Here is a 23,935-nt window from a genome sequence, read left to right as displayed (position 1 = left end):
TTACTATCACTCCATACACCAAATATAGTTGACCTATTGCTGGTAGTATCTGAGATACGGACTTGACCACCAAAACTTAACCGTGATCACTGATCCATGAAATGAGGTTGAGGTCAGGTTAACCCTGTCTGACAGACATGTGGACCTTGCAAAGGTCCATTCTACCAAATAGTTATCCTATTACTCATAACAGGTGAGTTTTTCACATTACAAAAAAAATTTGTGCAAGCAGTCACTGAACCATGAAATGAGGCAGTGTTCTCCCCAGAACCTTTTAGCATAATATGATGTTATATTGCTTGAATGTGATGCTATATTAATTGATTTTCTTATAGATTGTGTTATGGATGTGATGCTATTATTTGAAGAAAAAAGATGCTATTTCAAAATTCTGTGTTTACCAAGATGCTATTAGAAGTATGAGGAGAGAAACACTAAATTGAGGTCAAGGATAATGGACATATGGTGAAGGTTGGCGCCTATTAAAACGTTTAAACCTGCTGCATTTGTTTGCAACTGTCGTAAGTCAGGAACCTGATGTTCAGTGGTTGTCGCTTGTTGATGTGGTTCATAACTGTTTCTCGTTTCTCGTTTTTTATATAGATTAGACCGTTGGTTTTCCTGTTTGAATGGTTTTACACTAGTCATTTTTGGGGCCCTTTATAGCTTGCTGTGCGGTGTGAGCCAAGGCTCCGTGTTGAAGGCCGTACTTTGACCTATAATGGTTTACTTTTACAAATTGTGACTTGGATGGAGAGTTGTCTCATTGGCACTCATACCACATCTTCTTGTATCTATATATGACATAAACTTTGTAACAAAAGTATGAAGCTTTATACAAATAGTTCACATCATCACCACAGGATTGTAATCCCTATGATTTGCATTTTGCGACTAAAAATGTGCCAAAACAGAGATAAAACAAGATTTTTTATTCAAACAATTTATTATTCAAAATAACAAGTAATTATCACAGATAATAAATATATTAATATTTAAATAGGTCAATATTTAAATAGGTCAACATCACAAAGACAATTAAAAAAATATATAACATACAATTCATAAGATTTAAATTCATGTAGGAATACTGACTTGAAACATATTACATTGTACTGTCAAAAGCACCCCAAATTTTTACTTTGTGTTAGTTTCTAAATAACAAACTGATCAAGGTAAATAATTTGTAGAAAAATTTAAAGGTAAAGTGTGATTCATTATGCTCCTTGAAAAATAAAACTATTGGGAGAAGATAGTCTCCACCTTGTCATTTACCTAGCCAGAGTTGTACAAAGTGAAATATTTATCTAAAAATGATGAAAAAGATTTCCATATTAAAATCGAAGTTTGCTTTGCACAAGGACCTTAAATTTTTTTTTGGAAACATTCCATCTAGTTCGAAATGTTTATTTAATATAAAATCTTAAATACCAGAGGTAATGATTTATTTTTCATGGCTGAACAATCAGCTATGCTTTATTTTTATCCTGTTCCACAATTCTTACATTTATATTTCAATGTCACACTTTTTAATTCAAATTGTTACCAAGAATAAAAATAACTGCTAAACCTGTTTTTGAGTAATTGTCCGAAATACTGGAAAATCCCCCTTTTTATGAATAAAGTCCCAATACTTCCAAAACATAAAATCAGAAATTTAAAAAAATCGAAAGGGAACTCATGTCAATATATATAAACAATTCAGAAAAGTGGAAAGTCCAGCATTTTTTATGAATAAAATCCCATAACTCGGAACGTACAATCTGAAATTTAAAAAATTTGAAAGGGACGTCAACAATTCACCAAAGTTTCATAAAATTTGGCATTTTTGAGTTCCTGTACGACTTGACGACGGACAGACAAATGGACAGACGGACTGACAGATGGACATCGATATACCATAATACGTCCCGTAAACGGGCGTATAAAAAATGCCATTAGACTTCGTTTAGTAAAGTTAGACCTAGGCCTCTCAGGAGGACCATCCAAATAAGAATTGTAGATTTTAATTAATCAAATAGATTTCAGGTTGATCAGATAAAAACACTAGAATAAATGTATGGTCCAAAATAACAACATCAATTGTTGATAATGTAATTTATGTTATTATCAATCCTAGCACCATTTCAACTATAATTGTTGAATAATGTTTAACAAAGAAAGTCATATTGCACATACATTAATAACTTCTTCCTGTTTGGTGAAACCATCACCAAAGCCTACAGTTTCAACAAGTTCTGGTTCATTGTCACACATTGGACATAATTTGTTTCGTATTTTTGAGGACCTCATCCAAATAATCAGATTATATCGTTCTCCAGATTGTATCGGTTTAGCCCCATGCATATGCTGTCCTCTATGTAATAACCCTGTATATCTAATATGTTGATATTCTTTGTATTTCGTTTGGGCATTGTGTGCTTTTCTCATGTCACCAAAATACAGGTCACCACCAGTAAAATCCTTGCCTAGAGCTACATTAATTGTGACTTCAGCATTGTCATAGTGAAAATTGAGGTCAAGGTCTTCTCCCATCTTGTACTTGACAACAAATGCTTTGTGTGAGTCAAGTTCATCACCACCACATTCAGGAAACAGATGAGCTGTAATTGGTTGAAGGTACTTTTCTCGTAATGGTATCAAAAATTCTTCATCAAATCCAATTTCATTCAATAGTAGCTATAAAAAAAAGTTTTAACATGTTTTACTAGATTTAAATAAAATCTAAATTTTCAGGTTCAAGTAACAAACAATGATCAAATGATGTGTAAATGAAAGCAATTAAATCCTACAACATGTTTGTAATTTTTATTCCACATGTTTTCCTGCTTGACACAAATTATTCACCCTGTATTTTGCAAACTGGTTTAAAAAAAAAACAATATGCAAGCTAATTTTTTATTGATATTTCATTGTGAAATTGCTATTTTATTTCCTATTCGTCCAAGCACACAACCCCCCCCTCCCCCTTTACGACCCTCTTTATAAAATCATATAGATTTTCCTTTTAGGTAGTCATATATTGTTAGGTGGCTATTATTTGACTATAAGCCCATTATTGTTATAGGCGTTGTTTTTAATTTAAATTGACCAACTGATTATTGCTTGTTAAAGGGGCAGTATCTACAATTTAGACCCAAAAATATTTATAACCCGTAATGCGGAATATTAAAATAATATTTCATTATTGGAAGTCAGGTTCAATTTTGTCAAAATAAGCTAAAAACATCACTGATGTATCACTGGCTTGCAAGTCAATAATTCAACCTCATTTGAATTGGTATTCATGAGACCTTTTATTTGGCAGTTAGTCTGATTTTTGTATATAACAATTTGTACTGAATAATTTCCCATTTTTCGCTCACCTGACCCAAAATGTCAAATGAGCTATTTTGTGTGTTTTTTGCTGTGCATGTTCTGATGTTTTGTCATGGATGGATACCCCATATCCTTTGTTTTTCTATTATTCTCATCACTTGGTGACTGCTGTTGGTCATCATCCTTTAATTTTTACATAAATCTTCTCCTCTGAAACTACTGAGCCAATAGGAACCAAACTTGGCCACAATTATCATTGGATCATCTAGCTTAAAAAAATGTGTCTGATGATCCTGTCTACCAACATGGCCGAAATGACTAAAAATAGATCATTTTATTATTGTCTTGAAAACCACTATAGATAGAGAAAGTCTGACAAGGCATAAATGTTCATAATGTTTAGAACTATATCCAAAACTGTTGTTTGTTGATGATTTTTAACATTTTTAAAAATATTTACCTTTTATCTTGAAAATTATGATAGAGAACTAAAAATAGCAAAAATGATCAGCAAGGCAAGATCTACAAATAAGTATGTGATGCTGAAATTGTTGGTCAACTCACTATAGCAGTTATTGCCCTTAAATGACGATTTTTACCAATTTTTTAGGTCAGGTGAGTTAAAAAGAGATATTTAGTCACGAATTATATTCTAGTCTTTAATGTTGGAGAGAAGCCATTGTTGAAAATGCACAAAGATCCAGCTGACACAGGCTCTTTATAGTCTGTAGTTATTTTTTGCCAATGATTCAAAAAAATAAATACACATATTAACTTTTAAATTATTGAGTTTAAGTAAAACTTGTTTTGATCTGTCAAACAGATAGAAACATCCAATTCCTATTTACTGATACCCGAAAATATCGGTACAGTTTTTTTTGATAATTTTGTTAGATCAATTATCTCCCCTGCCAAATGGAGGTTATTAATTTTGATTATCTCCCCTACAAAATGTTTTCACCAAATCATCAAACAGATAGTTTTAAAGGAGCTGACAAAATAGATATATAGAAAAAAGAGTATTTCCTGTATAAATCACTAATTTGTTTGAATTATAAAATATTAACTATGAATTACTCCATAATTATTCATGGTGTTTGGTCTGGCTTTTGGACAATCACTATCTTCAAAATGCTCAAGTTCTTCCATCATAAGTTTACAGTATTCTTCAGTAAAGACAGGTAATGTATAGCATTTCTCAGCTGAAATTATAAATTAAATATCTGAAAACTTGAAAGCAATACAAATATTTGCCAGGTCTGAGTAAACATTCTATTTATATGTAGAGATAATTAATCTTGAGTAAAGGTGAAAGAGACTAACTACCAAGTGGTGATGTGATCCTTTTACTATAGTGAACTAGTCTATTAGTATGGTCTTCCTGAATATGCTTGAAAAGTTTGCCACTGGACTTTAAAAACTATAATTGATCAATCAATCTATCAACATAGTCCTCATCATTTCAACCACTACATATCAGCCAAGTAAAAGTTAATAATTAAATATTTAAGTTATTACTGTATGAGTTCTGCATAGTATTTTTTTCACCTGGTCCATTCTGGATCTTTTCAATAACAGCAGAACAGGTAACTTTGGAATCCTGACAAAACTTCACTATGCTAATAAAATCTGGAGATAAAAATTCTTCCTGGAAAATAATGTTAATAGTTAATACATGTAGTATGGAACATTTGTAACAGTGAATCTTTTCTGGTAGTGTACTCTTTCCCTTTGAAGAAATACACTAGTGTTACAATTCCCAGACATTTTCCCTAGGGTTCCATTTCCAACCAGATAAAAACACTAGTGTGAAGAAGGAATACACTAGCATTTTATGTATAGGAAATTCTCAACTTCAGAATGAAAGTAGGCTTACACATACACAGTAAATCATTTATACTTTATTTATAGAAGTTTTTTACAATAAAAAAAATTGATATTTACATAACAGGTTCTTCATTCTCCATTTTTGGTTGGAACTAGGAGTTAGCAAATTGTGTAAGACACACAATTTTATATTGAGGACCATACTAATGTTGACCCCAAGATAACTATTCGTTTTGTTTTCTGTATTGTTAAGTAACAGTTTCATTGGCATATACCCTATATTCAATTTTATAAATTTTCAAAGATTTACAACTTGTAAACATTCAACATCCAACATTAATTTTCCTTTACTTGATGATAGTATGTTCACTCCTTCTGGAGAATACATATTTCTCACTTTACAAATTAAAAGTAAATACCTGAACAACATACATCTGGATGAAATGCACAGTTGCTTATGCAACAGTATATCAAATATAAAAATAAACTTCTTTATAAACACACCTTTCCAAAAACTCACATTTCAACAATTAAAAAATATAGAAGTCACTGAAGCAGGAATGTTGAAAAATTTCAAATAGCAATTCCAAATATATACCATACCTTTAACCTAAATATCTGGGGATGCTTTGGTATATACTTTTCTTGAATAATTTTCCTTCTTTCTAAATAAGCTTGACCAAGAGTTTCCCTTCTTTGCAATTCTTTTTTAATCTACAAAAACAAACAATAAAGAATACCGACTATCAGCTTGAAATTGTTGATGAGAGATCAATTAATAAATGCTCTCCATGACCTTTCATTAAACAATGATAATTAAGAATTCAAACAAGCATGTAATGTTGTCAGCTCAGTGAATGTATATATATTGTAGATGTTGTAGATGTTGTTTTTTTTATTATGTTTTTTGTTAGGTAGCTTCCTTTGTGTTACAAAATTCCAATCCTTATTTATAATATATACTGATTACAATACCTCACTCAAAACCTCCTTGAACTGATCTTCTGTCACACATCCTTTATTTCTTAATGTCTAAAAAATAAATAAGTTTCTGTTACAACATTCAAATTTGTATCAAAATTTGACATAATAATGTATAAAAACATGTCCTTTTCCATATCAGCTATTTCATGCATTATTAAACTCTACCATGATGTCTATAGCCAAATATCTCTGAACCAACAGCTGAAGCCATGAAATGATATGACTAGATGCTTATCAAAGAGATAGAAATCATCAGTAGAAAGATGAGAAGACTTGTCTTCCATTGATATAGCACTATGGCATATATAGTTACATGTACATTACTGCAATTCTTTAGAAAGATTAAGAATCTAAAATTCTTTTTCAGTGGACGAAATGAGCTAAAAGTGTGTCAATGTCAGAAGGTCACCAAATTAGAATAACAAAGTTCTTTTATTTATTACAATTTAATATTTTTTTTTCAACAATGTATTTTTTTCAAATTATGTTAACAGTTTTAAGTTAAGTTTACATTTTTCAAAGTGATTTTCAAAATCAAATAAAATGCCTAATAGCATGAACAGCATCAGTAACATGTTGGTATCTTAGCTTCTTTATAAACAAATTATGAGAGAAATTGTTTTTTAATTTTTTAAACCTTTAACCAGGTTATTTATTGTTCAGATTCCTGTTTTCCCTTTTAATGTAGTAATCTTATTTTTTGTTGCAATGTTTTTACACATGGTTAATAATTGATGGACCACAATAATTAGATTTAAAATCATAAACTAATTCATATTTTAAAAACATTAAGTTAAGTTATTTCATTCAGCTTATATTATTTTTTTTACAGCACAATGACTTGAGTGTATAGGTAAAGGTGGTATCTTTGGCTAGCTTGTTTGCTAGCTGAACCATGAAATTATTATTAGCTAAGCTACCACCTTCTTTTGGGCGTAGTCAATAGTTAAGCAGGGAACCAATCAAAAGTAGGAACAGTATATAAATATTGTGAAACCTGTTTTACAAGTTAGTTCAAAAGTATGTTTTCAGGTTGATTTGTCAATTTCATTTCAATCAATTACCTCTGTTCATTTATTACTTAATTATTAACATGTGTAATTCTATAAACATTATCATTATAATTTAATCGATTTTGAAAAAAAAAATTCATATCCTTATTTTATATGTTTATACAATGTATATATATTATAATAAGGATATTATCATCTTTGATTTTGATGTGTATTTTTTGGGGAGAATGCTACAGAAGGTGTAAAAATAAACTTGGTCTGGCCAAATCTTTGAGATGTTCCTCTCAGCATGCAATTGTAACAATGGTATTGTATTGTTTTGATTAAAATGAAATTGACAAATCAAACACAAGTACAACGTGCTTGTAAATTAGCTTATAATTTACATTATATTTTAAATTTAGATTGAAAACATATTTCTAAACTGGTCTCAAAATGTTTATGCACTGTCATTACTTTTGATTGGTTCTCTTCTTTATTTGACTCCACCCAAAGGAAGGTGATTCCTTTACTAAAAATGATTTCATGGTTCAGGTAGCAAGCAAGCAGTGTTTCCGCTGGCATTTTGCGAAAAAAATACAATTACGGCGATTAAAGCTCATGAATGGCGAGAGAAATATAACGATTCGACTTCGTCCATCTTCTTAATTTTGTTTCAGGTTTCTCTGACTTTCTCCTTGATCAGACAAAACTATGTATTCACCTTAAACTTGTCACGCATATCAATTTTGTAAAAAAAATTAGCCCCGTGAAGTGGCCTATTAATTTGTAATTGCTGTGTTTGTCTAGTACATAGAATATGAACATTGCTTAGGCATTATCAACTTATTGTTCCTGGAATCAATAAACAAAACCCAAAAGTCCAAAATATGGAACTCAATACTGACATAAACTTAATTTGTCTTAAATCAAATATCAATCATAAAAATCTAGTTCACGCATCAACTTAAAATAAAACAGATTGAAACAATACCAAAACTAAATAAAAATATGAAAACGATTTACACTAGATATTATACTTTTAAATATTTGTCCAAAAGCTGTTGATCTGACACAAAAACTACGTGAGTATGGTATTTCTTCAAGAAAAAGTTGTGAGAGTAAAAACAACTGCAGACGAAAAATCTCTTCATTGCAGCAGATGCTTTGTCGTTCAGGGTTTCGTCGTCATGTCATAAAACCCCCTTGATTAAACGTTTCAAAGATTTTGTATTTCAGCTTGCTCTAGATTTTTCGTTACTTAGAAAGTATAGTGCCGATATCTCGCATGGAATGAAAATGTCTGCGCCCATGTGAAAATGACACAAAACTCGGAAAAGCTACCTGATGATGTTTGGCTGGTAAGAATTACATTTCAACGATTAAATTAAAGCATATCACTGAAACGTAAACATCTGCTTGATATGTTTTTTGTTGTCAAGTTTTTTATCATTCAAAGTCATCATTCAAAGTCAATAGGGTCCTATGATTTTTTCATGATCATGACATTGTTATTGACGGATAGACGTCCTGAACATGCATGAAATATTTGCCACTGGATGTTAAGCAACCATCAATCAACCAATCATTGACAGATTGACTCTTTTCCCAAAAGATATAGCTTGCCTCAACACGAACCAGGTTCTGCAAGAGGACAAATTATCCCTTTTTGGCTGTTTTGTCTTTTGAGTCTGAGCCGTTTGTCTGATAATACTGTCCACATTTTTTTTATGGCTATTGATGGATTCTGTTGTCGGCTAATCAGAAAAAGCTGCAGACGCAGAATCGGAAAAGGAATTCCGTAGCCAGCTATCCAGATGGCGACATTTCAGGTTCCAGACAAAATATTTTAAACCATAACTATAAGGCATATCTTTACCAAAGTTGGCTTGGTAATGTTCAATGCGATTAGGAAGACCACCTATTGATTTCAGTAATTCAAAGGTGTAGGTCACAGTACCATTAACAATTTTGTTTTAGATTAATTTTTTAGCCATAAATCAGTTGTTTATACATTTTTTTGGTGGATAATGAGCCTTGGGATGAAAAGAACCTATTAATTTTTAGGTCATAGGTCAAGGTACATGTAACAACTGCAATTAGTAGACTGAAATGTTGCAATTTTTTGGTTTCCCAACAGTTGATATAAATTTTCAGCAGACTTTACTGCCTTAACCTGTTTCTTCTAACTACCTATCGATTAAGTTTCCTTCTCAGATTATGCATGTCATTTTTGAAATCTCAATTGGACAAAATATTTTGAATCTTATTACTAAGGCCACTTTTTTATATTTTTATTGGTGTAATAAATAAAAAAAAAATTTTAAAATCCATTTGGAAAGGTAATACCTTACATTATAGGCCTCTTGTTTGAAACATGAACATATTAAAACCAAATTATGGTAACATTAAGTATGAATATTTTGCACTATATCTGTTGAAAATATCAACCGAAACACAGAAACACTTCCAATGGTAGGTCATACTATTAAACAATTTATTTATGACATCATAATGAACAAAATTGAAGAAAGAAAAACAATTTTCTAGTATAACCAAATTTTTTTCATTTTCTTATTAACAGAAAAGTTTTGTGTAAATCATATAATTCATACCTATAAATAACAAAGATTCATTTACTGTTTATCACAATAAATTTTTCTGAGTAATTTCATCTGATTTTTTCACACTTTTTTTTAACTTTTTATAGTTTAAATTAACAGCCTACTATGGTACATGTATAGTATACACATTAGCAGACGTGCAGATTCTGAATATTGAGTAAAGGAGATGCATTGGGTGCAGGGAAAACACATAATTATTCTAATCAGAAAACAAAATAGGTGCACAAGGTTATTGTGTACCGATTCAGAAGAATTTCTTTAAGTTTCCTTAAATACCTAATGTTTTTTTTTTATTAGATACAAAGTACTAATGAACAAACAGACAAACAATCAAACGAAAGAAACAAACAAATGAATAGATCACTTTACCATTGTATACACAGGCGCACTGTACAATAGTCAGATATTGTAGCATGGTGTTTACTGTCTTTAGAATGGAAATACTGTGATAGTACTATTATTGGTGGGGTAACAATTATCGTGGTTATAACGCCATCCACGAATTTCACCGCGTCAAACAAAATTTAACAACTGTTTTCCAAATCAAGACATGGAAAGATCCCCATATAGGTTTGACTGCATGAATATGGGCATATAATCTAGAGAATGCATCAAATTTCTGCAAACACACTATGAACTATATATACAACTTCAGACAAGATTTTACCCTTTTATCTTTAAAAAACCTAAAGTGTATGACTTTTTACCTTTTAATTCTCATGAAAAATTAGTTTTGATCGATGAAAATCAGATTTCCGGTGATGATATGCAATGATGAAGTGTTCATTTTATCTCCTCCTAATTCGCATACGTATTCTGTAACGTTTTTTTTTAAGAGACATGTTTATGGCCCAATTAGCACCATTGATGATCGTTAATCGGTTGATCATTCAATCTCTGGTTAATTAGTGTCATCACTTCTGATTACATGTGTGTGAATTAAAATCTTTACTTTGCAATTTCCCTCAATCAAGACAATTTTTAAGCATAGGTGAATCATTTATTTTGAAAGGCAATTATTTTATTGAAAATTTTGAAGAATGTTGTCAGTAATGAAAGTAAGTGAAAGAGGGCACCTTATTTTGCAATGTCCTACAAATCATTATTAAACAACACACACATATGATTATTTTCAAGAATCTTCTTTACTGATGGCTTCAAATTCTTCACTCGATTTCTTTCTGAAAACTAAAATCCATTAATTTAAGAACCCACGAACGTGTAAATTTTGTGAAAAATCATGACAACTGATACCCACGAATAAAAGTACTTTCACATTGGTCCATGTTTACATTATTCTACACCATAACTACATCATGTACATAAATATGGTCTATTTTAATGTTTTCAAGAAATAATAAACCAAATTATTTGAAATTAACTGACCCCTTGGATGTATTGTAATTTGATCGAATCATTTTATGTTAATTGATTAGTACATGTATGTGTTTTATTAAATTTTTCAAAATATTCCAGAAGAACAAATTATATTTCAGCATGCCAATTATACCAGCTGTATTGTAATCTCAGTATTTCTGTTTTTACAGATAAGGGAATGTGACATCTATAAAGAAGAATATGACACTTGTAAAAGTAAGTAAAACAGCATCTTATAACCTGGGAGGGGGTCTGGAACTCAAAGGAGGTAGATGGAGGTGATTGGATACTTATTTTATGTGACTGTCATACAAGTGAGAGGTTTAGCTAGCTATAAAACCAGGTTTAATCCACCATTTTCTACATTAGAAAATGCCTGTACCAAGTCAGGAATATGACAGTTGTTATCCCATGTATCCATTCGTTTGAGCTTTTGATTTTGCCATTTGATTAGGGACTTTCCGTTTTGGATTTCCCTCGGAGTTTGGTATTTTTGTGATTTTACTTTTTATTACACATAGTTCAAATGGATTAAAAAATCTAAATATTCATAATTCAGTCTTACATCTTTTTTTACGTATGAACAGACATTTTGTATAATTGCTTGAAATTCATGATATTCTCAGTTAACAACTTCTTGTACTATAGCTATGCTGAGACCCAGAGAATGGGTAGCACTTGGTAACTAGACATGATGACAAAAAGAAGGATCTCCCTGAATTCTATCTAACATACCAACCCTGACACTCCCAGCTGTTTTCAAGGCATGAAAGACTTTTAAGATCAAATGGCTGCTGTATAACTTTAAAATTGTATAAGCATTGTTCTTTAAAGTAGCCCTGTGTTATTTGTATTTTTCATGTATGTTTATTACAGGTCGTAAAGGTAGGAGACACCAGTGGTATACAGTAGGATATAAATTAGATTGTTCAAAATGGGAAGAAGATTACAAGAACTGTTTACTGTATACAAAGTCCAATGATATAGACGCTGCTGTAAGTCTTAATATTCTGGTTTGATTGTTGTTTGCTTTATGTCTAGTGGCAAATAGTTCCCATAAAAATAAGGAGATGTGGTAGGATTGCCAGTGAGACAACTATCCACCAAAGTTCAAATGAAGTGGATGAAAGCAATTATAGTCAACAGTATGGCCTTCAACAATGAGAAAAACCCATACCTTATAGTCGGGTATAAAAGGCCCCAACTTGAAAAATATGAAACAATTCAATTGAGAAAACAAACGGCCTAATTTATAACAAAATATTTTACGAAAAACATATACCCGGTACATGTATGATAAAATTGAGAATGGAAATGGGGAATGTGTCAAAGAGACAACAACCTGACCACAGAGCAGACAACAGCCGAAGGCCACCAATGGGTCTTCAATGCAGCGAGAAACTCCCGCACCCAGAGGCGTCCCTCAGCTGGCCCCTAAACAAATATGTGTACTAGTTCAGTGATAATGGACGTCATACTAAACTCCAAATTATACACAAGAAACTAAAATGATGTTTAGGATGAAAACAAATTAACTATCAATACAGTAGGTTGGTTCTGCAAAGTAGGGGTCAACTGGGATGAAGGGCAGGTAATGCAGACTGCCTCTGGAAAATATAGGTAAGTTGGATATTTAAAGGATGCCTAGAAACAGGCCAGCTACGACCCCCTTGGATGGTTGTTGCAAGGGTTCTTTAACATGCAAGAGAGCATTGCGCTCTCTTCGCAAAGGCATTGGCTGGCATTTTATTCATCCTGCACAGCCAAATAGATTTGACACTTTAGGAAAGGTTTAACTGCTGGAATATGAGAAGACCACAGATGAACTTAATTCTATACCTTTGTAAACTCTTGGGGTTAATTCTTGTTTGGAACTTAATTGTGGCAATATATGTTTCATTAGAAAGGATAATAATAATATCAGTAGTAGTATAAGAAAATGAAAACATGTTATAAATTTCATACGTGAAGCGCTTTTCTGGATTTACCGTCATCAGGAACGCTCAAAGCCGAATATGCTTAATAAAAAAAAGTTATAGTCTAACTTTGTACATGTATTAATTTTCCCTCTTCGTTTCAGAATAAGATAATTACCAATGAAAAAGAAAGGTATTTTGCAAGAAGAAAAGCATCAATAGCAAACAATATGTGGGAATATAGAGACAGTCCACCTGAGGATTGGAACAAACCAGTGCCAGGATGGGAAAATAAAGTTTCTTTGTTTAAAGCTTACAATATGGGCAAAAAACCAATTCCTCAAGAGGAAGAGAAGTCCTCATGTACAATATTATGATGAAGGATATAATAGGATTTTTAAATTGTATATCAGTTGTTTGTCAGATTTGTTTAGCAATTGTGAGACTTATAGTTGTGTGGTTTTTTTTTTTAATTTTATTTAAATTTTGATATTCAAGCAAGTCAAAAGGAAGACTTTTATTGTCAAAATGGTTGTCACATATACCTGCACCTGGCTGATCAACTCATTGTATTGACATCTATGTAATATTTACTACAGTTGTTTAATACTATACAAATTGTTAAAATATAAAAAATGATTTGCTGACAGATGAAATGCAGTATCAAGTTATTTTTATCTGGTTTATTAAGCCACACAGAATACTCTTAATGAGATCATTAGTTTTTGGCCCCTTAATTTTGACTGATTTTAATATGATATTGCTGTAAATGTTTCAGTCTTTTTATTGCAGTTTGTATCATCAAATCAAAATGTTCAGTTGCTAAGAAATTTTACCAAATTGCCAAGTAATCTATATGTTCATAATGTATGTGAGTGTAAAACACACAATGTTAACCAGCTATCCTTCAAGGCATTAAACAAATTCTAAACCAGACACTGACTTGCATGATCAAACTTAGTTCATGTGTGGTATAACTAGAAAGTTCATACTTATGACTGACAACTTTTAAATGTGTTGGAAGGATATTAATGACTCATTTAAGAGTTCAAATATAGAATAATATTAACCCCTTTGCCCCCAATTCCGCCTATAGTCGTGATGGCGACCACCATTCTTTGATGGCCCGTATGACCCTCCATACTTTTTAAGAACTGCCCCAGCTGAACTGTCTTGACAACAGGGACTTCAACCATGCAATTCATGGTCCATAAACTCTTCTCAGATGTGTGTTTATGAAAATATGTCAACTTTAATGGCCTTTTTAGAGTTCAAAATTGTGAAAAATAGCCAAAATCAGGTGAGGGTGGGAGTCTTTTGATGGTCACTACCTTACTGGTATGGGCTGTAGGTATTAACTATTATCATAAATACATGCATAGGTGGTACAGGAACACAAGGAGGTATAATATGGCCAAAAGAAATCTGGTCTGTAAAATCTAGATCACCGTTTTGTCAGAAATCTGTAAAAACGGACATTTAGGCAGACCTGGCTTGCCAATAATAATTCCCCAGCAAGACACTCAAGTCACATTTACTTCCAGTCAGTATGGATGGACTGCTGTAACTTTAAGGTAATACTTGAATGACAAAGAAACACAGTTTGGTCAATGTTCACCTTTCAAGGTCGTATGTAATAGAAAAATAGACTGAAAATAACCATTTTTCAGTAGGGGTGGGTTCAAACCCACTAGAAAATATATCACCTCCCACCCCATCCCCCACCAAATCTCATTACATAGTTTAATAGATCAGCATCAGCTACAGCATTAAGGGTCTACTAATTTGCATATAATTTGCAAATGTTTGCAAATTTTCGAAAATGCCTGATTTTCCAGAAATCTCTTGGGGTTGAATGAGTTAAAGTGTCTGAACAACTCTGTTTTGGACAGAATTGGTGTTATAATTCATAGCTGGTTAACATTATGTGTTTTACAGCGAAAACCTTTGCAGCAAAAGAATCCAATAAAACACTGTAAAATATATACATCAAAAGGAAAAGTTATAGGGCCAATTCCAAGATCATACAGGTATCAACTGTTATGGCTTTTAATGAGACATTTCTCAAGTTTCAATCATCAATTTATTGTTGGTAGTAACTTTTAATAAATAAGCTGTATATATTTACAAATTGCCATTTTAAAATTTGAAGATATAAAAATTATTTAAACAGTTATATAAATGAAATTGAAGAAATAATAAGGAAATAGTTAATGTTAAATTTCAACACAGTAAAACAGTTTACAATGTGGATGTGACTTTTAACTATCATAATTTTAACCATAAAAAATGTGAATGTCAAAATTTCTTGGTCATGTATTCTCCTTACATGACATGTTTTTGTTGTGTATTGTCAAAATAATCTCTGATGAGAAATATTCTTTCTGAACTGAACAAACTTTAATAATTCAGTTATGTCAAAAATATCTAAATTGGTTGTAGGGAGAATGAGTTCAATTTTGTTTCAAAAAAAAACATGCTTTCATTATAATGCAGTTATGACTGAATTATATGTTTAAAACAAAGGAGAGTAAACAATTACTGTTATTTTGTAAGATTCATTCAAATGAGTACTAAGTATATTACACAGATAAAATATTTTTATATTTTCATTCATATTAAAACAATGTAAAAGGGACTTAAAAATAGAAGATCTATAATAAAAATATACATTTTGTAAAAAATATTTATACAGTGCATATGCATTAAAGACTATCACAAAAATGTAACAAGTAACCATGCATTCCTATAACAAGTGCAATGAACACAATACCAGACTAGAACACAACATACAATGTCTTATGGACATGCATCTATCACTCAAAGAGTTTACATCCATAAATATGAAAAATCAAAACCGTCATAAATATTAAATAATGATCAATTGAAATATAGTGGGAAAAAATGAGCAAATTAGAAAGCTGGAATGTGCCTAATACAAATTGCAGGAACTTGATTTAAAACAAAATATTCAGCATTTTTTCTATTTGTAAAGGGGCATAACTCTAGAACAGTAAAAGTGATGCCACCAAAAATCGAACTTGATCTGTGTTTTGTGGTAATTAACATTGTGCATAAGTTTCATAACATTTGGTTGAGGCAAACTAAAGTAAGAGAACAGAAACGAATATTTCAGCAATTTTTCCATTTGTAAAGGGGCATAACTCTAGAACGGTAAAAGTGACGCCACCAAAATTCAAATTTGACCTGTGTTTTGTGGTAATAAGCATTGTGTATAAGTTTCATAACATTTGATTGAGGCAAACTAAAGTTAAAGAACGGAAACCAATTTTGGGACATACGGACATACAGACGGACAAGGGTAAAACTTAATGCCCCCTCCATTACGGCGGGGGTATAAAAACTAACATTACTGTTCAGCTTATGAGTGTCTTTTCAATGATGTATGATTACTGCATTTCTCTCATGAAGAACCAAGCAGTAACTGAAAACAGTCAAATCACTGCTGTATTTTACTGTGAGAAAAATAGATTAGAAATAAGAAGCCAGTTTTTAAGGCAGAATGTGTCATCTCCTGCAGCCATTCATTCAAAAGCATTACATATAATCAGTAGAGGATATCCAATAAAGCAACAAAAAGCCAAAACTTTACATATTTAGAAAATTAACTGCTTATAGATGTGATGCGGAAACCAAAATGTATTATCTCTCGATAAATTATAATATTTATAACAAGTCTGTTATGCTGGGGGTAATCAAAAGTATCATTTTATATTCATGACAAAAATAATATATAATAAACAATACAGATTAAATGAACATATATGAGATCGTTAAAAGATTTTATCACCTCCTACAACAATAAATACAAGCATAAAATGATGTTTAATCAAACTTCCTACACCTATATTTTGGCAGAATTACAATTAATAATAGCACTATCAGATTACTCATTCCTAATTCTGATGTATCCTTGTAAACTATGAGTATCGTTATAAAATTAATGTTCAACCTGCACCAATATTTTTGCAGACTTACGATTGAATATAGCACTATCATTACTCATGCCCAATTCTAATGTATCCTTGTTTGGCAGACTTACAAATGAATATGGCACTATCTTTACTCATTCCTAATTCATAAACTATGAGTATCTTTCATTTAAAAAATAACAATAAGAACAAAAGCTACAGTGACAATGCACTAATACCATAATACAACTGTGAATTCTCTTCATATCAAAATCACTAATCTCATCCTCAAGGGATACAAACTTTTTATACAAAAACATTTAATGTACAAAATTATACATGAATCACACAGCCCTTTTTAGTGAACACAAATATCTTACATAACACTTTTAATGTTATTTATCCTATGGCACTAGAAAATTTCTAAAAAAATCCCTCAATATAACATTGAAAAAAAGTATCTAAATAATAATCCCTCTAATCTAATGTTTGAAATATATTTTTGAGATTCTGGAATTCTAATAAGTATACATTGATCTTAAATAATACTACTTTTCACATTCTTGTTGAAGTAGTTTATGGATTTCAAACTAAATTTGTTATTGAGATTCCTTGATAACATTATGCTGATTGCAACCATTTTTCCTCTTTTTTTTTATCATGATGTACTGTGTTTAGATGTCTCAAATATTCCTCTTTTAAAGAAGGGGTCAAAATCACATAATATCTGTTTACTGAGGTACAAGTTCTTGGAAGGATGCAAAGGACAATCTGGAGTTCTCATTAAAATGGTCAGAGCATTCTTTAAATAGACCTGTAAGTAAAAAATAGACTGTTATTTTACTTTCATCAAGTAATATGAAGTTCAATTAACCATTACACTTTAATCATGAAGGAATTGATCTTACTAAATAATCATTTTTTTTTACACTTAGTTATTTTGACTCATATTCATTATAACTTAAAAGTGTGTTTTCTGGCATGTTTCTGTGATATTTAATAACAAACATCATATTTTTATGATAGAACAAGTATATAATTTCCAATTGTAAGCTGTTCTCATAATCTACTCTGCCACCATAAAAATAGGATGTATGCTATTTGAGTTCATACAGGCATTGTTTAAATTAAAACAAAGTTGTCTATAATCTGTATTTATCTATAATCAGCACACAATAGAAGCCCACATGTTGTTTAAACGTTTACCTGACCTATATCATCAGGTTAAATGTTTACTGTAACATACAAAATCAGTCGAATGATGTTTACCATAACTGATGATAATTTCACCATATATTTAAATGAATGGTTAGTTTAATCCTGCATGGATGTATCTGGTAACAAATAACGGATAGTTATGAAGACACTATATAAATAGCCTGGCACTTTTACTCCATCAATCTGCCTCAGAAGAAGATCTGAGAAGGACCAAAACTGGTCAGGCAATAATTCATCACCAGGCTGTGTTAATTTTGTGTTTTGGCATTACCACTTTTTATTAGTTGTTTGTTGGTGGTTTGTGTGTTCTATTATAAAGTCCAATATTTTTGGTATTATTAGTTATCTTGGTGTAATCAGGGGTGTTCAGAATTTGACACCGTTGTTGAAAATTCATACACCCTGAGGCGCAGCCAAATCGGTGTATGAATTTTCAACAACGGTGTAAAATCCGTACACCCCTGATTACACCAAGATAACAAATTTATTTCTTATGAACAATTCCTTTACCCATTTTTAAACCGGGATGTAAAATTGAAAAATGCTAATGAAAAATTTCCAGTGTAACATTTTTTCAACATCGATGTTGCTGCGCATTGTTAAATACTTTTTTTCTTTATTTTAGGGAAATTCAGAATTGTTTTGTGTTCTTTCCAATTTTCGGGGGAAAAAAATTAAAAAAATTTAAAAAAAAAAATTTTTTTAATTTTTGTCCTCAAATTTATTCATTTTTTATTTTTTATTTTTTTTTTTTGACATTTTATTTTATTTTTTTTCTTTATTTTGGCAAAATTTTATTTTTTAAAAATTTTTGGCAAAATTTTATTTATCTGGGGGTGAACAAGGGTGGGGTGTTATTTACACCGGGGTAATTAACTATTCAGATTGCAGTATTTATGCTGCATAAGAAATAATACCTGGTATCCTTGTTATTTAATATTAAAAACCATACACTGTTTGTAATAAAAAAAACTCTAGATTAAATCTTGAATGATGGAAAGAAACAGTTGAGTAGAGTTTCATTTAAAATACCTCTAATTGCTGTTGTCTATCCATAGCTATTTTCTCTTGTTTTCTGAACAGTTTTCTTGGTGGAAAAACAAGGCCTCCAATCTGAAAGAAAGGTCCTCAATTAAAAACTTTTTAACACAATTGGCTAACTGATTTGACCTTTGACACAGAAGAACCTAACAATGTTTATAAAAAAAGGGTGTATTTCTTTCATATAAACACATGGAAGGTAGGGGTATTTTTGTAAGAATCAGGCTATTATTAGATGTGTCAGGGCCGTAACTAGCCTCTTTTAAAAGTGAGGCAAAAAAGTTTTGGCGAGGGGTCTGGGGGCCGCTGAAGGACCCCAGAAGCTCTGGAAAAAATGACGCAAAATTGTGCATTCTGAGCGTTTCTCGGACCCGTTCTTAATCAGAAACGCAAGTTTTGTTTTAATTATGTTTTCAACAATATTCTGGTCTCAAAGCAAAATATATAGATTCATTGTAGCACTCTTAGTTTTTAGGGACAACATCAAAAGACCGATAAGTAGGATAAAGCAAAAATCGTATGTCACATAATTAAGTGTGTGGCTGCTGTTTTTTTTTTTTTTAATTGAGTTTCGGCTTGCAGAAAACGTTTTATACCTGTCAATTATTTTTTTTCAAATCAAGTTAAGAGGGGGCTGATTATCATTTATTTAACTATGTGAATTAAGATTTTATAACGCATTTCAATTCCAACTTGATGTAGTTCCTAACTGGGATAAAAGGGTACACTCAGGATAGAATCAGGAAAACTGTTCTTAGACCTCATTGCTACATTTTATACCAGCTGATTAATGTCGGATCTGTCTGTCTATTCTGGTCTTGTATTGTGTTTAGACTTTGGTGTATTTTTGTGGGACTTTCAAATTTATTCACAGTACAATACTTTAAGTACCGCTTAAGTCGACGCTAGGGGCCGTCTTGACCTTGTTGTAGGGTATGAATGATTCTTTCATTGTTGAAGACCCTCAAGCGACTGTCAAGATGAAGAACAGGAATAAAAACCCTGTTCATTGATAAATTGTACTTTTTCGAATTAATTCTATGTAGTGTGTGCGATTTTGTCCATTGCACATTTACTCCATATCCCTTTATTTTCTTTTTAAGGGCCTGAACACGGCTTAATGCAAGTTTAGCCCTTCAATGTAAAAGGTTGTATGGCAATACGTGATTTTTCTTTACAAATGATTTGATTCTGGGAGATTGGTTGTCTCACTTTAATTTAACCCATGTCAGCTTTTTAGTTTTATTTACAGAAAAGAGAGCCAGTCTTGTATTCTTTAATATAAAGTTTAATTTTCCATGAAAAAACAACAAATTTTTCTATGTCCGGTAGCATAGAATCTTCTCAAACCATTTTTTCGACATCGGTGGACATGCAACATTGCCAAACCACACAACCTTTCACTCGTCATCGTTGATCTTTCCCAAGTCTTAAGTCTACTCAAAGCAGAGAACGAACGTTTACAACATACAGATGTTACGAGAAGAATCAAAAACAGCTTAATATTGGACAACTGAAGCGTTAGTCATAAAGATTGATTGATTGATTGATTGATTGGTGTTCGCTTAACGCCGCTTCAGAACAAAAAAGCGAGAGCTAATTTCAAATATTTTTACCATTTAAAGTAGGCTTTAAAATTAGACAAAAGGTCCTTAAATATAACAAAAATCAAGTTTAAAACAAAATTACTAAATTAAATTTACAAATGAAATTCAACACTGAGACAATAGTCATAAAGAAGGGCAATAAACAAACAAAAGACAAACCCGGTAACAGATAAGACACATAATGACAAACAATAGACCATCAACACTGAAAACTAGAAATAAATGAGGAACATGGATACCGAAAAACAGGGGACGACGTCAGAGGGTGAACAGAACTTGCTTCTTGCAAGACACTCGCAGTGAAAACAATTTGATATGGACAAGCTTTTGTGTCAACTTATAATTTTTTTTTCTCGAAATTTTCAACATGAGGCATTTGCCTCATTTGCCTCAATGTAGTTACGGCCCTGTGTGTATTTTCATTTACCTTGTGTTGTATCGTTGCTGCCTTTCATTCATCTCTTACCTTTTTCAGTTAAATAAATGTTCATCAATTTCTTTAAATTCTATGTGTTTAAATTTGGCCTTTTAAAAATATGATAAATTTGCCAGAAATAATTTTTCATTTCTGCAGGTCTACTCTTTCGAGACCAACTTTCTATAGAATGTTATCAAACTGGAAGACATTTGATTATTTCGTTTTTTCCTAGGGGGGATTTATAGCATTTTTTAACATAATCATTACTTCCAGTTAACATAAATAAAACTAAATTAAGTACAATATATCAACTGTTGCTTCTGAAATTTTCAGTTTAACCTGATTATAGATGTATAAAGCACTGGTTTTTATAAGTATGTTTTCAGCAGAGCTTGATTCTTCAAATTTTTTTTCTGTCCTGAGTATAACGTGATAAGTATATGATAAATGTTTGCCTATAGAAAAGAAAAGATAAGGGGTATCCATCCATGACACAAAATCAGTATATGCACAGCAAAAAACACAAACAGTAAAGGAACAGTGCTTTTATTGCTGTTCTTCATCTCTAAGTCATAGTGAGGCTTTCAACACAGAGGAAAAAAACTATCACCTCACTGCAAGTTTAAGACAACCCCTAGCACCGATTTGTGCACTGGTAACCAGTACAGTCTGGTGTGTAAATTATGGTATATTGACCCTGCCCCCCATAAATGTTACACATTTCAGTTTTGTTTTCATTCAACACTTATCTTGTACATAATTGTGTGGTAAGGGCTATTCCATTAAAATGTATGTGGGAGGGTAGGAAGGGACTTTCAAAATATCCCTACAACCAAGAACCATTTTTTAGATAATTTTGCATAATGGTAATAGATGCATAATGAAAAAAGACCCATGACCCACATTCAATAATTAATCTCCTTTCCTACCCTCCCACATACATTTTAATGTAATAGCCCTAATGTAATAAGGGTATATATATCACCCTTTTATACAGTGATACAGACAGCGGAAAACGATAAGAAAAATTCAGCTCAACAATCAATTAGGAAAAAACACAACAGGGACCATGTTGATCTAGTGACAAGGTCACCAGACTCAATATAAGGATTAAAAAAAAAGGCCTTTGAATTAATTAACAAACAAATAAGGCCAGACTTTTTTTATTATCTGTTTAACGAGATCCGCCGACTCCAATTTCCCAATTTCAGAATAAAAATAAAAGAAGTGCTTTTTACTTTTATTTTTATTTTTCCCGCCGACTGTTACGAAATCCTCAGAAGAAAAATAAAATCTGTGGTTTACGATACCCGTTTTCATCATCGGTAATATTTATTTTTACCAAGTCGATGAAACAGCAATTTCAAAGTAAAGAAATTAAAGGCATAAACGGTTTATGACTTCAAAAAAGAGGTTAATTTAGCATTGATTTTTCAAGCTGGTGGCATGTTTTTTCATAAAAACAATTTGTTTAAAACCACTTTCGCCGGTACTTGTTACACAAGAGAGTACATCAAATCATTCTAACTTTCGGCTAAATAAATTATTACTTCATTTGAACTTGATGAAATTAGCCTGAAGTAAATTTGTAATCCATGTATTGCATTAAAAACGTCATATTCCTTTCCAAAAAGCGTATCAAACATCGTTTATTTTTGTTAAGTTTTCTCCGACATTTAAATTATTGGGTATATTTTTGCAGAACTACGGATCGGAGTAGGGATTTCATTGGAAGCGGAGCCGCTATGACCGAAATCCGGATTCTTGTGATAATGACTACGGACGCATGAATGGCACTGCTGACAGACAAAAATTGATCCCAAAAGAAAAAAATTACGCATTCCACACGCATTAACGTACTTTTGGTTAGATATTTTTGATTAATGTTTATATTTCCTTTTTAATGCATTGTTTCAATTTATAAGTTAATGTTGCTCAATCATGTCTATTACACTAATATAAAATAATTATATTATTTCCAAGCTAAACGGTTAAATGAATATATCTTTTTAATGAAAAATAATTAATTTCATGAACATGATAACAGAGTAGTTTTTTTAATTGAATTGTATATACAGTATAAACATGTAACATACATTAAGAGGTTCCTGACTGGTAATATACATATATATAGTGTATATGCAGGGAGGTTGATAGATTTGCCTGGTGCATATGCATGGATCTAAATTAGAGGACATACAGAATCAAAAGATATTTTTTATGTTCATATTAATAGAAGGTTAATATACTGGTCTGTTTTCATTTCATTGTTCTTGTATTTTGATAAATTCTTAAAAAAAAAAGGTCACTTATAATGGTTTTATTTTTATTTTTAGTGTCGACTGGACCAACTTTGCACTTTTATTTTTTTTTAATTTCGTCCCCTCGACCCTAATTTTTTACAAATTTTCTCGTTAAACAGATAAAAAAAAAGTCTGGCCTAATGGCAAGAAATGACATTAACTTGCACAACCCTTACTACGTACACTCAGAAATAAAATGAAAGGAAATACCTGTAAGTAATGCTTCTTCCATTCCTGATGTAGATCTCTAAATCGACTGTATCTTCTGTATATTGTCCACTTCTCATCTCCTACTGCTATCTGTAGATATTAATTTCATTATTCTAAATACATGACAGTTTCATTAAACAGAATCTCTTGGAGAATAAGTATCAGCAT

At 31.4% G+C, this 23,935-nt stretch overlaps 3 protein-coding genes across 3 annotated transcripts in view; 1 reads left to right on the top strand and 2 right to left on the bottom strand.

The window, feature by feature from the left end:
• Positions 1-1,990: 1,990 nt before the first annotated feature.
• On the bottom strand, positions 1,991-8,288 carry LOC127700333 (2-oxoglutarate and iron-dependent oxygenase domain-containing protein 2-like). Its single transcript, XM_052203750.1, has 6 exons — positions 8,162-8,288; positions 6,121-6,177; positions 5,749-5,859; positions 4,867-4,966; positions 4,396-4,520; positions 1,991-2,679 (listed from the first exon to the last, which is right to left on the bottom strand). The coding sequence occupies exons 1-6, from the start codon at positions 8,273-8,275 to the stop codon at positions 2,164-2,166; spliced, it is 1,023 nt and encodes a 340-aa protein (XP_052059710.1). The 5' UTR covers positions 8,276-8,288; the 3' UTR covers positions 1,991-2,163.
• Positions 8,289-8,391: 103 nt separating this feature from the next.
• On the top strand, positions 8,392-13,694 carry LOC127700455 (UPF0545 protein C22orf39 homolog). The gene is made up of 4 exons (XM_052203927.1): positions 8,392-8,482; positions 11,293-11,338; positions 11,999-12,117; positions 13,203-13,694. The coding sequence occupies exons 1-4, from the start codon at positions 8,441-8,443 to the stop codon at positions 13,413-13,415; spliced, it is 420 nt and encodes a 139-aa protein (XP_052059887.1). The 5' UTR covers positions 8,392-8,440; the 3' UTR covers positions 13,416-13,694.
• Positions 13,695-16,596: 2,902 nt separating this feature from the next.
• The window catches only part of LOC127699994 (kinesin-like protein KIF16B), a 42,554-nt gene continuing 35,215 nt past the window's right edge, over positions 16,597-23,935 (bottom strand). Inside the window, exons 34-36 of the mRNA XM_052203413.1 lie at positions 23,768-23,857; positions 19,221-19,301; positions 16,597-17,784 (exon numbers count right to left, since the gene is read on the bottom strand). Of these exons, the coding sequence (XP_052059373.1) occupies positions 17,629-17,784; positions 19,221-19,301; positions 23,768-23,857 (327 nt within the window). The 3' untranslated portion in view covers positions 16,597-17,628. The remainder of the gene's footprint in view (positions 17,785-19,220; positions 19,302-23,767; positions 23,858-23,935) is intronic.

This window comes from Mytilus californianus, unplaced genomic scaffold, assembly GCF_021869535.1.
Source record: "Mytilus californianus isolate M0D057914Y unplaced genomic scaffold, xbMytCali1.0.p SCAF_1, whole genome shotgun sequence".
NCBI lineage: Eukaryota > Metazoa > Mollusca > Bivalvia > Mytilida > Mytilidae > Mytilus > Mytilus californianus.
This window is presented reverse-complemented; position numbering and strand designations above follow the sequence as displayed.